The following is a 17,115-nucleotide window of genomic DNA, read 5'->3' on the forward strand; positions in this document are numbered from 1 at the left end:
GTTCAAAATGTAAATTCTAATGCAACCATGATTGACTTTATTTAAGTAGATGACAGAAACAATCCCAAAAGGAAAACAGCTTTTACACACACAGACAGACAGGTTATGAGCTGTATCACATTATAAATTAGCCATACATAATAAAATAACCTCTTGGCAGTTAAACAGACATTTAATACTTGAGCACAGTTCTAGTGCAGATGGGTGTTCACTCTCGATGTTCACACTCCCTACCTGTAAGCAGTAGTCAATCCTCTCCAAGATGGTGGAGAAGTTGGGCCTGTCCTCCGGTTGATGCTGCCAACTCTGTGTCATTATTCGGTACCTGAAACACATACATACATCACACACACACGACCACAAGCACAATCAAAAACCATATTTCCCCCTTCGATGATAATCGTTTGACAGACACAAACTCACGCACACTTTGTCAAAAGTGCCGCCTCCCCGTCATAATACCACTCAACTGATTTAATAAAAATCATTCTGAATTAAGTGTAATATCCCGCTAGTTTGAGTGATCACCGTTGAAAAGTCAGTAGGGGTAAAACGGAATCCTGAGGTACCCCCCAAGACAGTGCAAAATCAAGCTTGTTTCTTAATTGGATTTGACTTGCAATCATTACTCTTGTGTAATATTCTTTGGCAATGTGACATGCCTATTGTGAGCCCTTCGTGACGCAGATTAATTGTAGCATATGGGAACTGTGTTTATTTTTCAAGGAAAAGACAATCAAAGAATAACGTTTTTTGCTTTTCTGTGGTGATACAAAGGCTAAAACGGACAGCTGGGAGAGTTCAAAGGAGAATTGGACAATAAAAGCGGTTTGTCATGCATGGAGTCGGCGTGAAGGGTCAGCGATGGGCGAGAACGTGATGCAAGCTTGAGAGGTTATTGGTATTTTGTGTGTTTGTTCGCTTGTATCCATGTGTATATTTACATTCTATGTGTGTGCATGAGTGAAAACAGTATACTGTGAGTTTGTGTGTGTAATCTGTATGTAACAGAGTAAGTTCCATCCCTATGTGAGTGACAGTTCAGACAGGGATGGAAGTTGACTGAGTGACAGTTCACTTTCAATCTCAAGAAAGTTCTTCACTAGCACACATCTGCTACATGTGTTTGGGTGGTATGTGATTGGACTTACACGGGCCCTGGGCAGTTTTTGGGAGGGTCCATCCTTCCCCCACTGGTGACAAACTCCAACACTTCCTGGTTACTGCGACTGGGATAGGGCATATAGCCCAGAGAGAAGATCTCCCATAGCAAAACCCCAAAGGACCTGAGAGAAAGTAGGAGAGAGAGGTAGGAGGAAGAAGGAAAGGTAAAAATCTGTTGTTCTGCCCCTGAACAAGGCAGTTAACCCACTGTTCCTAGGCCGTCATTGTAAATAAGAATTTGCTCTTAACTGACTTGCCTAGTTAAATAAAAGTTACATGCAGATAGAGTAAAAGAGAGGAGGCTTTCAAAAGGTGAAAAAGAGAAAGTTCCATTGAAGGACGGAAAAAGGGAGGTAATGGAGACTGGAAGGGTGAAATGAAAGGGAGTGACATTCAAGAGAACTAAGACATCATTGAGAGTGAGTTACAATGGAACGTACCACGTGTCTGTTTTGGATGTGAAGATCCCCTCCATGAAAGCTTCGGGAGGCATCCACTTCACAGGCAGCATGGCGCGCCCACCCTTTCTGTAGTAGCTCGCCCTGTGTGGAGACAAGCCCGTTCACAGACACAGGGGGATCTTGTTAGACACGCTGCATGACTTTATTGAAAGCACAGCAGGTCAAAAAAGGGATGAAAACAGAACAGAAAGAAAAAGAGGAAAATAAATTAAGACAAAGCCCCTAGTTTGACTCCTAATTATCCTTAAACCTCTGAAGACTAGCCACATCCATTCCATTTGGAAGAACGTAAGTGTTTTATCTCAGAACACTCAAAAGTTGGATCCTCCACCGACTGTAGTATAAAGGGAACATGGGTGTTAATAACACTCGGTGGAGACTAAGGATCCTGAATGCCTGAGACATGCCATATCCTGACAATCACACCTCACTATTGTTACAGCCCCCCCCCCTCCCCATTATTGTAACATAGGGGATGAACAATAGTTCTGTATATCTACCCTAGTCTTCACTCATCGTGGAATTCTATGACAACGGTAGAGTCGTCATGACTGTCGACGTGCGCCAAGCTCCAGGTTTAAACTGCTACGTGCTGTCTGAGTTCCATCATTATTCAAATAGGTTACATGCCAATAGGTTACATGAACAACTACACGGATGTGACAGAGGAAAGAAAGGTAAAGTAATGGAATGGAATAATGCAAAATGTAGGCTACAAATTTAAGGAAACTAACACTAATGCTACAGTTATAAATGTATGTGGGTATTATTATAAAGTTTGACTCCGATAGTGGCTAATATTTAAAACTTCTTAGGGCTAGGCCCCTTTTTTCCCCACTTCCTCCTGAATGACGTGCCCAAATTAAATTGCCTGTTGCTCAGGCCCTAAAGCCAGGATATGCATATAATTGGTACCATTGGAAAGGAAACACGTTGAAGTTTGTAGAAATGTTAAAGAAAAACCAAACAGTGTTTTTTTTCTAGAGACCATCCTATAAGAAAGGCAAGTAAAAGGTCATATTGAAAATTTGCACCCTGGATGCAATTCTTATGGTTTCCACAGAGTGCCAGCAGTCTATGTTCAAGGTTTCAGGCTTGTAACTTCAAAAACGAAATAAGAAATATCAGATTTAGTACAGGGACACAGTCTTGGAAATGTGTGTTTACGCCCCATGAAGACAGGACGCACCTGCTAAAATCAGATTCCTATTGAACATACTTCTTTCAGTAATAACTATCATAGTTTGATTACATTTTCGGGTATCTGAGGAGTAAATAGAAATGTATTTTGACTTTTTGAAACAAAGTTTAGGGGTAGATTTTTGTATTCCTTTCTCTGCATGTCAAACTAGTGGATTACTCAAATCGATGGCACCAACTAAAGGGACTTTTTGGGATATAAAGAAGGATTTTATCTAGCAAAACCATTTCTGTAACCATTTCCATGTCTTGATTTGGCGTGAAGTGTCCTCATCATAACAAAAATCCCCAGAGTTTTCAAAACAACAGAATTTTCTAAATACCCTTTTCTCAGGCAGGTGGACACCTACTTAGCATTTTTTTTGGGGGGGGGGGATCCTTATTAGCTTTTGCAGAAGCAGCAGCTACTCTTTGCAGGGTCCACAAAAAAACACAAAACATGACAAGTAACAAAACACTGATACCCAAAGACAGACACCCAAATACAATGATATACAAACAATACAACACAAATTAAACAAACAATACAACTAAAACATAATGCATGTGTTAGAGTGTGTGAGTGTGTTTGTCTGTGTGTCCGCCATTCCATGAGTTGATGTTTAGTCCGATTTTTATGCAATCATGACTGTATAAGTTCAATGCAATCATGACTGTATAAAACTGTGCATTGCCATGTATTCGTTTTGGACTTGGGGACTGTGAAGAGACTCCTCCTGGTGGCATGTCTTGTAGGGTTTAGTTTATTAAGATCCCCAATAGCTACTGCACATGCAGCAGCTACTCTTCCTGGTGTCCACATAAAACTTACAAATACAGTGGGGCAAAAAAAGCAACAGTGTGTGAAAACCTTGTGAAGACTTACAGAAAACGTTTGACCTCTGTCATTGCCAACAAAGGGTATATAACAAAGTATTGAGATAAACTTTGTTATTGACCAAATACTTATTTTCCACCATAATTTGCAAATAAATTCATAAAAAATCTTACAATGTGATTTTCTGGATTTTTTTTCTCATTTTTGTCTGTCATAGGTGAAGTGTACCTATGATGAAAATTACAGGCCTCTCTCATCTTTTTAAGTGGGAGAACTTGCACAATTGGTGAGTGACTAAATACTTTTTTGTCCAACTGTAAATGACAAATAAAATAAGAGTTATATATAGGAAATACACCAAGAGACTATTAAGAGTTGAGGTCAGGGCTCTGTGCAGGCCAATCAAGTTCTTCCACACCGACCTCGACAAACCATTTCTGTATGGACCTCGCTTTGTGCACGGGGGCATTGTCATGCGGTAACAGGAAAGGGCCTTCCTCAAACTTTTGTTCTTCTGCAAATAATTGTCTAGAATGTCATTGTGTGCTGTAGCGTTAAGATTTCCCTTCACTGGAACTAAGGGGCCTAGCTAGAACCATGAAAAACAGTCCCAGACCATTTTTCCTCATCCACCAAACTTTACAGTTGGCATTATGCACTGAGGCAGGTAGCATTCTGCTGGCATCCGCCAAACACAGATTCGTCCACCGCACTGCCAGATGGAGAAGCGTGATTCATCACTGCAGAGAAAGTGTTTCCACTGCTCCAGATTCCAATGGCGGCAAGCTTTATACCACTCCAGCCAATGCTTGGCATTACGCATTGTGATCTGAGGCTTGTGTGCGGCTGCTCAGCCATGGAAACCCATTTCATGAAGCTCCCGACAAACAGTTGTTGTGCTGATGCTGCTTCCACAGGCAGTTTGGAACTCGGTAGTGAGTGTTGCAACTGAGGACAGATGATTTTTACGAGCTAAGCACTTCAGCATTTGGCGGTCCCGTTCTGTGAGCTTGTGTGGCCTATAACTTGAAGTGGAAACGCCTAGTCGTTTCCACTTCAAAATAACAGCACTTACATACCTTGCACACATAGGCACGCACACACTCACTCACGCACACACGCACATACAGTGGGGAGAAGAAGTATTTGATAACCTGCAAAATCAGCAGTGTTTCCTACTTACAAAGCATGTAGAGGTCTGTAATTTGTATCATAGGTACACTTCAACTGTGAGAGATGGAATCTCATTGTATGATTTTTAAGTAATTAATTTGCATTTTATTGCATGACATAAGTATTTGATCACCTACCAACCAGTAAGATTTCCGGCTCTCAAAGACCTGTTAGTTTTTCTTTAACCTGTTGAAACTCCCCATCCCGGATCCGGGATCGTGACTAAAGCCTCAGGCTCATTAGCATAACGCAACGTTAACGATTTCTGAAAATCGCAAATAAAAAAATAATGCGTCTGCTCTCAAGCTTAGCCTTTTCTTAACAACACTGTCATCTCAGATTTTCAAAATATGCTTTTGAACCATAGAAATTGCCTAATTTGTGTAAGAGTATGCAAAGCTAGCTTAGCATTTTGAGTAGCATTTAGCACGCAACATTTTCACAAAAACCAGATAACCAAATAAATAAAATCATTTACCTTTGAAGAGCTTCGGATGTTTTCAATGAGGAGACTCTCAGTTACATACCAAATGCGCACTTTTTCCTGAAAGCGTCTGTGTGTAGGAGAAATCGTTCCGTTTTTTACATCGCATCTGGCTACAGAAACGAAACGAAAATTCAGTCACCTACAACGTCAAACTTTTTCCGAATTAACTCCATAATATCGACCGAAACATGGCAAACGTTGTTTGGAGTCAATCCTCAAGGTGTTTTTTCACATATCTCTTCATTGATATATCGTTCGTGGAAGCTTGCATTCTTCTCTAAATTGCATGGAAAAATACTTGCAGCTGACTTTTGCGCACCAATTTCGGCGCAGGACACCGGGCGGACACCTGGTAAATGTGGTCTCTTATGGTCAATCTTCCAATGATATGCCTACAAATACGTCACAATGCTGCAGACACCTTGGGGAAACGATAGATCGGGCAGGCTCATTCCTTGCATATTCACAGCCATATAAGGAGACAATGAAAAACAGAGCCTCAAAAATCCTACTCATTTCCGGGTTGAAGTTTCATCTTGGTTTTGCCTGTAGCATCTGTTTTGGGGCACTCACAGACAATATCTTTGCAGTTCTGGAAATGTCAGTGTTTTCTTTCCAAAGCTATCAATTATATGCATAGTCAAGCATCTTTTTGTGACAAAATATTGCGCTTAAAACGGGCACGTCCTTTTATCCAAAAATGAAATAGCGCCCCCATAGATGTAACAGGTTAAAGAACCGTCAGACCTAGAGTTCCGAAACTTTAGAAACCTGTTCTAGACCTCAGGTCGATAGTGCGTGGGGAGTTACATGGCTCTAGACGGTTCTCGGGCCGAGAAACAGCCTCGTACATTTGCAATGACTTCAATTCATTTTGACCATACGAAAATGACGACATTTAGAAAAGTCTCAGAGTCGCAAGACTAGGTGCATTACGATCGCCTTGGCCCATATAGATGGACCCCAACGTTTCTGTCCGATTTCTCATTCAAGGACCCGTAGCAAGGCATGGAAAAAAGTAGATTTTCAGCACGAATTAGGGTCTTACTCGGGCACCAAATGACCTATCGAGCTGAAACTTGGGATTCGGGGTCGCCTCAGCTAGGCCTACACATAATATCAGAACTGGACCCGCAGCTAGAACGTAACTACATGTTTTACATTTTTTTTTATGGTTTGAACAGAAGGCGTTGTGAATTTTGGGCCAGCTCTGTAGTATGTGATAGTTGGCTACTAAACGAGTTGGAAAAAGTGGGTTTGGTGTCAGTTTGTATCAGTTTGGTGTCAGAATGATATCTAATTGACTGATGGACGGTGACTTGCTGGTGATACTTGTCCATTTGCAATATGTTTAAACAGTGAGATACAATCACCAAAGTGACATTCTGAAATCAACCCTAACGAGCGATGGAGAGGAACCAGAATCACTGCCCAGCCATCCCGAGTTCATCAGACCAGTCAATTTTGCAATTCTGCATGATTTTTGTGCATGCCAAATTTGTGATGGTAAATGCCCATTGAACCATATTGCAAATGCACGTGCATTTGCAATATGATTCTATAGTGAAAAAACATCACCAAATGGACATGATGAAATCAACACAACGAGTGATGGAAAGGAAAAACTATCACTGCCCGGCCATCCCGAGATCATCAGGCCAGTCAATTTTGCATTTCTGCAGTATTTTTGAGCATGTCAAATTTCTTATGGCATTTGGCCCCAAAAAGAGTGACTTTTGACTTTGACTTATGACTTCCTATGAAATCATATTGCAAATGGACAAAACATATGCCTTATGCACAAGTAAAACATTTTTTTTTTCAAAATATGATAATAAAATATGACTAAAGTATGTCGATACAGTTCTTATACTTGTGTAATTGACACAAAATTCGAACGAATTTCGAAAAACGGTCCAGAAATCACTTTTTAAGGGTGTGTGAAGTTTTTTATAAAATTTAGCTATTTTTGACTTTGACTTCCTATGAAATCATATTGCAAATGGAGAAAACATATGCCTTATGCACAAGTAAAAAATAAATAAAAATTATGATAATAAAATTGGACAAAAGTATATTCATACAGTTCTTACACATGTGTAATTGACAAAAACAATCGAAAGAATTTCGAAAAACGGTCCAGAAAGCACTTTTTTGGGGGTGATAAGTTTTTGCATTTTTTTTTCACTTTTTCAAAATTTTGCTTTTGGATTTTGACTTGTGTTGCATTTGCAATATGAAAAACCACGGTGGAGCGCACTCGCCACCTGTTGGATATTTAAAGTGTTACAACTGGCATTTGCCATATGGCATTTGCAATCAACTTTACACGAAACAACGCCGAATTGAGTGGTATTGGACTCCGTGTATATGGTTTGTCCTGTGCCAATGACTTCCCATTCATTTTTGTCCATTTCAGGGGGGTGTTCCCTTACAGTTGACCAGGGCAGCTCTAGCAGAACAGAAAATTGATGAACTGACTTGTTGGAAAGGTGGCATTCTATGACGGTGCCACGTTGAAAGTCACTGAGCTCTTCAGTAAGGCCATTCTACTAATGTTTGTCTATGAAGATTGCATGGCTGTGTGCTCAATTTTATACACCTGTCAGAAACGGGTATGGGTGAAATACCAGAATCCACTCATTTGAAGGGGTATCCACATGCTTTTGTATATACTGTATAGTGTACATATTAATATCCTTATATACAGTACAGTTAAATCAGATAATATAATAATATATCCCATTTAGCAGACGCTTTTGTCCAAAGCGACTTACAAGTCGGCTGGGGCCACTACTTTTACATATGGGTGGCCCCAGCGGGAATCGAACCCACGACGCTTGGCGTTGCAAGCACCATGCTCTACCGACTGAGCCACACAGGACCCTGATCTTTAGAAAGAGCAGAGGCGCTATGAAACAATGTTTTTTTTTCATTTAAATGTGCTTTTTGCCTAAGTAAACTCTGGTGGCAGAGCATTCAACGATGACATGGCTGTATGCATAACTGAGCGACGCATTAAGTCTGTTATTGGTTTGGGTACCATGAAGAAACACAGTGGCATGTCTGGTGGGGTATCTATGTCTGTTTGAAGTGTATGCAAATACAGTTGAAGTCGGAAGTTTAAATACACTTAGGTTGGAGTCATTAAAACTCGTTTTTCAACCACTCCACAAATTTCATGTTAACAAACTATAGCTTTGGCAAGTCGGTTCCGACATCTACTTTGTGCATGACGCAAGTCATTTTTACAATTGTTTAAAGACAGATTATTTCACTTATAATTCACTGTATCACAATACCAGTGGGTCAGAGGTTTACATACACTAAGTTGACTGTGCCTTTATAGAGCTTGGAAAATCCCAGAAAATTATGTCATGGCTTTAGAAGCTTCTGATAGGCTAATTGACATAATTGACATAATTTGGAATCAATTGGAGGTGTACCTGTGGATGTATTTGGATGTATTTCAAGGCCTACCTTCAAACTCAGTGCCTCTTTGCTTGAAATCATGGGAAAATCAAAAGAAATCAGACCTCAGGAATTTTTTTGTAGACCTCCACAAGTCTGGTTCATCCTTGGGAGCAATTTCTAAATGCCTGAAGATACCACGTTCATCTGTACAAACAATAGTATGCAAGTATAAACACCATGGGACCACACAGCCATCATACCGCTCAGGATGGAGATGCGTTTTGTCTCCTAGGGATGAACGTACTTTGGTGCGAAAAGTGCAAATCAATCCCAGAACAACAGCAAAGGACCTTGTGAAGATGCTGGAGGAAACAGGTACAAAAGTATCTATATTCACAATAAAATTAGTCCTATATTGACATAACCTTAAAGGCCGCTCAGCAAGGAAGAAGCCACTGCTCCAAAACCACCATAAAACAGACAGACTACGGTTTGCAACTGCACATGGGGACAAAGATTGTACTTTTTGGAGAAATGTCCTCTGATTTGATGAAACAAAAATAATGACCATCATTATGTTTGGAGGAAAAAGGGGGATGCTCGCAATCTGAAGAACACCATCCCAACCGTGAAGCACAGGGGTGGCAGCATCACAAAATAGATGACATCATGAGGATGGAAAAATTTGGTGGATATATTAAAGCAACATCTCAAGACATCAGTCAGGAAGTTAAAGCTTGGTTGCAAATGGGTCTTCCAACTGGACAATGACCCCAAGCATACTTCCAAACTTGTGGGAAGATGGCTTAAGGACAACAAAGTCAAGGTATTGGAGTGGCCATCACAAAGCCCTGACCTCAATCCTATAGATTATTTTTGGCCAGAAATGAAAAAGTGTGTGTGAGCAAGGAGGCCCACAAACCTTACTCAGTTACACCAGCTCTGTCAGGATGCTTGCTACCCGAAACGTTTGACCCAAGTTAAACAATTTAAAGGCAATGCTACCAAATACTAATGAAGTGTATGTAAACTTCTTACCCACTGGGAATGTGATGAAAGAAATAAAAGCTGAAATAAATCATTCTCTCTACTATTATTCTGACATTTCACATTCTTAAAATAAAGTAGTGATCCTAACTGACCTAAGACAGGTCATTTTTACTATGATTAAATGTCCGGAATTGTGAAAAAACTGAGTTTAAATGTATTTGGCTAAGGTGTATGTAAACTTCCAACTTCAACTGTAGATTATATAAGTGGTTAGGCATTTTCAACACACAATTGTTTCTTTTTAAGACTAGAAGAGAAGTAGTAAATTTCTACTCAACCCTCGGTCATGAAAGACTATCATGCATGTTGCTTTGTTTTGAGCCAAGTGCAGTCTTTCTTTGCTGACCGTATTACTGGACAGTAATCAAGATGTGACAAGATCAAAGCCTGAACAACTAGTACAGTTGATTTTTGTGTAAAAAAAAAATCTGAATATTTTTTTTTTATAACAGACATACATCTCCCCATCTTCACAACAACTTTGTCAATATGACTTTACCATGATAACTGACCATCCAATGTTACTCCTATGAGTTCAGTTTCTTCAACTATGCTCAACTGCAGTTTAGGTTTAGGTCTAGAATGCTTTGAACCAAATACAATGCTTTGGGTTTTAGATGTATTTAAGACCAGTTTATTGCTAATTACCCATTCTGACACTGACTGTAACTCCTTGCTAAGAGTCTCAGTGCCTGTAGGTGCTGATGTGTAGACTGTGCAATCATCAGCATACATAGTAATTTTATCTTCTTGTAAGACAAGTGGCAAAAAATTTGTAAAATAAAGGAGTGTAACGCCCCAAGGCAGCGGCCCAGAGGGATGCCGCACTGTACATAGCTGATGTTAGAGAAGATTCCATTGAAAAATACTCTGTGTTCTATTGGATAAGTAACTCTCCAAGTGTGTGATGGCAAGTTCATTTTTTCAATAATAAATCATGATCAATAACATCAAGTTAATAACATCTAGTTCATTTTATCTTTGTTTTCATTTCAACAATTTACTATCTGTGAGGTGCTAGATGCCTTGCTTAAGGTTGATGTAAAAGAAAATCAGCTGGAGCTGATATGCTTGATCCATTTTTGCTGCAGCTCTCTGCCCCTCTGATTGTTGAATCATTAATCCATATTTTTTACTTGAAAACTATATGTGGTTTGGATGGCGGCCCATGTACTCCCCCTTAACCAAGGTGGTGACACTTGTGACCTAAATAATTAAAACCCTATTTCTAAACTTTTTTGTCTAGCTAAACTATTAGAAGCCTTGATTTATTATCAGGTAAGATATTTCTTATCTTTGAAATGTATCCTAAATGTACATCAGTCGGGTTTTAGACCAGCACTATCTCTGCTGCATCACTAGTTATAAATTATGTTATTAACTGTGTGGATAAAAGGCTGCATTGTGCTGCTCATCTTCATTGACCTGTCAAAGGCTTTCAATACTATTGATCACTCACTGCTAATTCAGAGGCTTTCCTCAATTGGCCTAGAGCAGGCTGCATATAACTGGTTTAAAAAAGACTTGACAGATAGAACTCGAAGCATATCTACTAATGGTGTTAAATCAGTTTTCCTGGATATTACGAAAGTTGTCCCGCATGGGTCGGTTCTGGGTCTTTGTTAACTGTTTTCATTAAAAATATCGACTTATCTGTAAAAAAATATATAAATAAGTACAGTACCTGCACTTGTATGCCGTTGACACTGTTGTGTATGCTATTGCCGCCACGGTTTGCCAGGCTCTATCTGAACTACAGTCTGCCTTCATTGTATTACAGAAAAACTTTATTGACCTGAAATTAGTACTGCATGCAGGTTAAACTAAGCATATATTGTTCTCTAGAGCGCATAAAAAGCTGTCTTTAATTAGCATATTGATGAGTTAGAAGCTGAGAATAAAAATGTGGCTTCTTCAATAGATATAGAAGTGCCTCTCGCTAAATAGTAGAAAACAGATTATTCAGTCAATGTTCCTATTGGTACTAGACTATGACTGAAATTCACTTCATTAAAGCCGTCAGATACAGTTTATCATAGCGCACTGGGCTTTATTGTACCAAACATCATTACTAAACTTTAGACATATGAGTTACCACATCTGGTCTGTGGCCTGAATGCAAAGCGCTATGTCTGGAGAAAACCAGCCACATCTCATCGCCCATCTAAGACCATCCCTACTGTGAAGCATGGTGGTGGCAGCATCATCCTATGGGGATGTTTTTCAGCTACAGGGACTGGGACACTGGTAAAGATAGAGGGAACAATGAATGGAGAAAAATACAGACCAATCCTTAATGAGAACCTGCTTCGGAGTGCAAACGACTTTAGACTGGGGCGAAGTTTTGGGACAGTCCTACTCTTTACATATTTTGTCATGTTTGGATAAAGGTGAAATGTAAATGAGAGAACGCTGAAATAGCAGTAGGCCAGACTCGCCCCATGCTTGCAGCAGTATATTGTACATGTGCTCGAGAGGCAGTAACCCAGACAGCCAGACCATCCCAGACCACAAAAGTATACATTCATATTAGCTGGGTTCAAAGAGTGTGTGTGATGGCAGTACCTGTAAATGTCCCTGGCCATTCCAAAGTCCCCTATCTTGGCCACTCTCCCCTGTCCTTTGGTGGTCAGCAGGCAGTTCCGAGCTGCAATGTCCCTGCAAAGTTACAAGACAAGAAGAACCTTACAGAGGTGAGTGTGTGTGTTCAAATCACATTTTATTGCTCACGTACACATATTTAGCAGATATTATTGCATATGTAGCAAAATGCTTGTGTTCCTAGCTCCAACAGTGCAGTAGTATCGAACAATACACACAAATCTCAAAGTAAAATAATGGAATTACGAAAAATATAAGTGTTAGGATGAACAATGTCGGAGTGTCATTGACTAGAATACAGTAGAATACAGTATATACATATGAAATTCGTAAAACAGTATGTAAACATCATTAAATTGACTAGTGTTCCACTATATAAGTGACCAGTAATTCCATTTATATGTACAGTACATAGGGCAGCAGCCTCTAAGGTGCAGGGTTGAGTAACCGGGTGGTAGCCGGCTAGTGACAGTTTCTAACTTCAGGGCAGGGTACTGGGTGGAGGCCGGCTAGTGATGGCTATTTAACAGTCTGATGGCCTTGAGATAGAAGCTGTTTTTCAGTGTCTCGGTCCCAGCTTTAATGCAACTGTACTGACCTCGCCATCTGTATGATAGCGGGGTGAACAGGCCGTGGCTCAAGTGGTTGATGTTCTTGATGATCTTGTTGGCCTTCCTGTGACATTGGGTACCGTAGGTGTCCTGGAAGGCAGGCAGTGTGCTGCCAGTGATGCGTTGGGAAAACCACACCACTCTCGGGAGAGCCCTCCGGTTGCTGGCGGTGCAGTTGCCATACCAGGCGGTGATATAGTGCGACAGGATGCTCTCAATTGTGCATCTGTAATAGTTTGTGAGGTTCTTAGGGGCCAAACCGTATTTGCACCTTCTTCACCACACTGTCTGTGTGGGTAGACCATTTCAGATTTTCAGTGATGTGTACGCTGAGGAACTTGAAGCTTTTCACCTTCTCCCCTGCGGTCCTGTCGAGGTGAATCTAATATGGTGCCAGAGGAGGAGCCGGAGGAGATGGATGCCATATTACGAACTCCTAACCAATTGTGCAATTGTGTATTTTTTCCAGTATTTGTAACTTATTTTGTACATGATGTTTCTGTGACTATCTCTTATGGGGTGGCAGGTAGCCTAGTAGTTAGAGCATTGGGCCAGTAACCTAAAGGTTGCTAGATCGAATCCCCGAGCTGACAAGGTAAAAATCTGTCGTTCTGCCCCTGAACAAGGCAGTTAACCCACTGTTCCTAGGCCTTAATTGTAATTAAGAATTTGTTCTTAACTGACTTGCCTAGTTAAATAAAGGTTCCATTTTTTTTAAAGGAGGACAGCAGATAGAGTAAATTATTGTAAATATTTTTTTATCCTTTTTTTTAAAGGGGTGGATCAGCTTTAATATTGCAGATAGATTGTGGCTTCCATCAATGCAACTGTCTCCATAATTTCCAATCTCCCATATATTTATATGCTGGCACTTTTCTGGCACCAAGACCGCACTCAAAAAGCTGTATAATGTCATGAGCAAACAGGAAAACACTCATCCAGAGGCGGCGCTCCTATTGGCCAAGGACTTTAATGCAGGGAAACTTAAATCCGTTTTACCTAATTTCTACCAGCAAGTTAAATGTGCATCCAGAGGGGAAAAAAACTCTAGACCACATTTACTCCACACACAGATACGCATACAAAGCTCTCCCTCGCCCTCTATTTGGCAAATGTGACCATAATTATATCCTCCTGATACCTGCATACAAGCAAAAACTAAAGCAGGAAGCACCAGTGACTCGGTCAATAAAGAAGTGGTCAGGTGACACAGACGCGAAACTACAGGACTGTTTTGCTAGCAGAGACTGAAATATGTTCCGGGATTCTTCCGATGGCATTGAGGAGTACACAGCATCAGTCACTGGCTTCATTCATCAATAAGTGCATCGATGACGATGTCCTCACAGTGACCGTACATACATATCCCAACCAGAAGCCATGGATTACAGGCAAAATCCACACTGAGCTAAAGGGTAAAACTGCTGCTTTCAAGGAGCGGGACCTTAACCCGAATGCTTATAAGAAATCCCGCTATGCCCTCCGATGAACCATCAAACATGCAAAGCATCAATAGAGGACTAAGATCGAATTGTACTACACCGGCTCCCACACACGTCGGATGTGGCAAGGCTTGCAAATTATTACAGACTACAAAGGGAAGCACAGCCGAGAGCTGCCCAGTTATATGAGCCTACCAGATGAGCTAAATTACTTCCATGCTCGCTTCGAAGCTAGCAACACTGAAGCATGAGAGCATCAGCTGTTCCGGGCGACTGTGTGATCACGCTCTCCGTAGCCGATGTAAGTAAGACCTTTAAACAGATCAACATTCACAATTCCGCAGGGCCAGATGGATTACCAGGACGTGTACTCCGAGCATGTGCTGACCAACTGGTAAGTGTCTTCACTGACATTTTCAACCCTTCCCTGACTGAGTCTGCAATACCAACAGGTTTCAAGCAGACCACCATAGTCCCTGTGCCCAAGATCACTAAGGTAACCTGCCTAAATGACAACCGGTCCGTAGCACTCACGTCTATAGCCATGAAGTGCTTTGAAAGGCAGGTCATGGCTCACATTGACACCATTATCCCAGAAACCTAAACCCTCTCCAATTTGCATACCGCCCCAACAGATCCACAAATGATGCAATCTCTATTGTGATTGTCTCCACCCCCTCCAGGTGTCACTCATTTTCCCCACGGCGCTGGGTTTTTCTTTGTGGAGAAGAAGGACAAGACCCTGCGTCCTTGCATTGACTACCGGAGTCTAAATTATTTAACGATCAAGAATCGCTATCCCCAACCCATCCTCTCCTCGGCCTTCGAACCACTCCAGGGAGCCACCATTTTTTCCAACCTGGACCTTCGGAATCCCTACCACCTGGTTTGGATACACGAAGGAGATGAGTGGAAGACAGCCTTTAATACAGCCAGTGGACATTATGAGTACCAGGTCATGCCGTTTGGACTCACCAACGCCCCCGCTGTTTTTCAGGCTCTAGTAAACGATGTGCTCTCATGCTAAACCGTTTCATGTTTGTTTACCTTGACAACATCCTGTTTTTTTTCCCGGTCTGCCCAAGAACACGTGCTTCATGATAGACAAGTCGTTCAGCATCTCCTGGAGAACCAATTGTTTGTGAAGGCCGAGAAATGTGAGTTTCACCGCTCAACAATCTCCTATCTAGGATATGTCATCGCTGATGGAAATGTGCAAATGGATTAGGAAAAAGTGAAAGCAATGGTGGAGTGGCCTCAGCCTACGTCCAGGGTGCAGTTGCAACGTTTCCTGGTGTTCGCTAATTTCTACCGCCGTTTCATTCGGGGCTACAGAACTCCAGCGACCCCCCTCTCAGCACTCACCTCTCCCGAAGTACCGTTCAAATGGTCTCCAGCGGTTGACAAAGCCTTTGTGGACCTGAAACATCAATTCACCACAGCACCCATCCTCGTCCATCCGGATCCATCCCGTCAATTTGTGGTAGAGGTTGATGCTTGTGATGTTGGAGTGGGGGCCATCCTGTCCGGCAGAGAGGAACTATGACGTTGGCAACAGAGAACTCCTGGCTGTCAAGTTGGAGCTGGAGCAGTGGAGGCATTGGCGGAAGGAACAGCCCTTCCTGGTCTGGACCGACTATAAAAATGTGGAATATCTCAGTACAGCCAAGCTCCTTAACTCCAGGCAGGCCCGGTGGGCTTTACTGTTCACCAGATTCAACTTCACCATTTCCTACCGCCCAGGGTCCAAAAATGTGAACCTGGTTGCCCTCTCCTGCATATACATTTCCTCTGCCACACCCTCGGTCTCTGAAACCATTCTCCCTACCTTATGCCTTGCCCATTGGATTGAAACCTTGCTTCGCAAGGCCCAACGTTCCCAGCCGGAACCTGATGGGGGCCCGGCTAACCGGTTATTTGTTCCTAACTTAATCCGGTCCCGGGTCCTGGAATGGGCTCATTCCTCAAGGTTGACCTGTCATCCAGGTTCCCGTCGTACCCTAGCCTTCATCCGACAATGTTTCTGGTGGCCAACAGTGATTCGTGACATTTCTGCATTCATCACCTCGTGCTCAGAACAAGACTCCACAGCAAGCTCCTTCGGGCCTCCTTAAACCACTACCTGTCCCTCATCGTCCCTGGTCCATATACAGTGCCTTGCAAAAGTATTCGGCCCCCTTGAACTTTGCGACCTTTTGCCACATTTCAGGCTTCAAACATAAAGATATAAAACTGTATTTTTTTGTGAAGAATCAACAACAAGTGGGACACAAAAGTTAATACTTTGTAGCGCCATATTTTGCTGCGATTCCAGCTGTAGGTCGCTTAGGGTATGTCTCTATCAGTTTTGCACATTGAGAGACTGAAAGTTTTTCCCATTCCTCCTTGCAAAACAGCTCTAGCTCAGTGAGGTTGGATGGAGAGCATTTGTGAACAGCAGTTTTCAGTTCTTTCCACAGATTCTCGATTGGATTCAGGTCTGGACTTTGACGTGGCCATTTTAACACCTGGATATGTTTATTTTTGAACCATTCCATTGTAGATTTTGCTTTATGTTTTGGATCATTGTCTTGTTGGAAGACAAATCTCTGTCCCAGTCTCAAGTCTTTTGCAGACTCCATCAGGTTTTCTTCCAGAATGGTTCTGTATTTGGCTCCATCCGTCTTCCCATCAATTTTAACCATCTTCCCTGTCC

The 17,115-nt window shown here is 41.7% G+C and overlaps 1 protein-coding gene across 1 annotated transcript in view; it reads right to left on the reverse strand.

Annotated features, from left to right (window-relative positions):
• Window positions 1–17,115, reverse strand: part of LOC135526149 (ALK tyrosine kinase receptor-like) — a 759,574-nt gene that overhangs the window by 3,790 nt on the left and 738,669 nt on the right. Inside the window, 4 exon segments of the mRNA XM_064954281.1 lie at window positions 235–325; window positions 1,152–1,286; window positions 1,605–1,706; window positions 12,332–12,424. Of these exon segments, the coding sequence (XP_064810353.1) occupies window positions 235–325; window positions 1,152–1,286; window positions 1,605–1,706; window positions 12,332–12,424 (421 nt within the window).

This window comes from Oncorhynchus masou, chromosome 32, assembly GCF_036934945.1.
Source record: "Oncorhynchus masou masou isolate Uvic2021 chromosome 32, UVic_Omas_1.1, whole genome shotgun sequence".
In the NCBI taxonomy this organism is placed as follows: domain Eukaryota; kingdom Metazoa; phylum Chordata; class Actinopteri; order Salmoniformes; family Salmonidae; genus Oncorhynchus; species Oncorhynchus masou.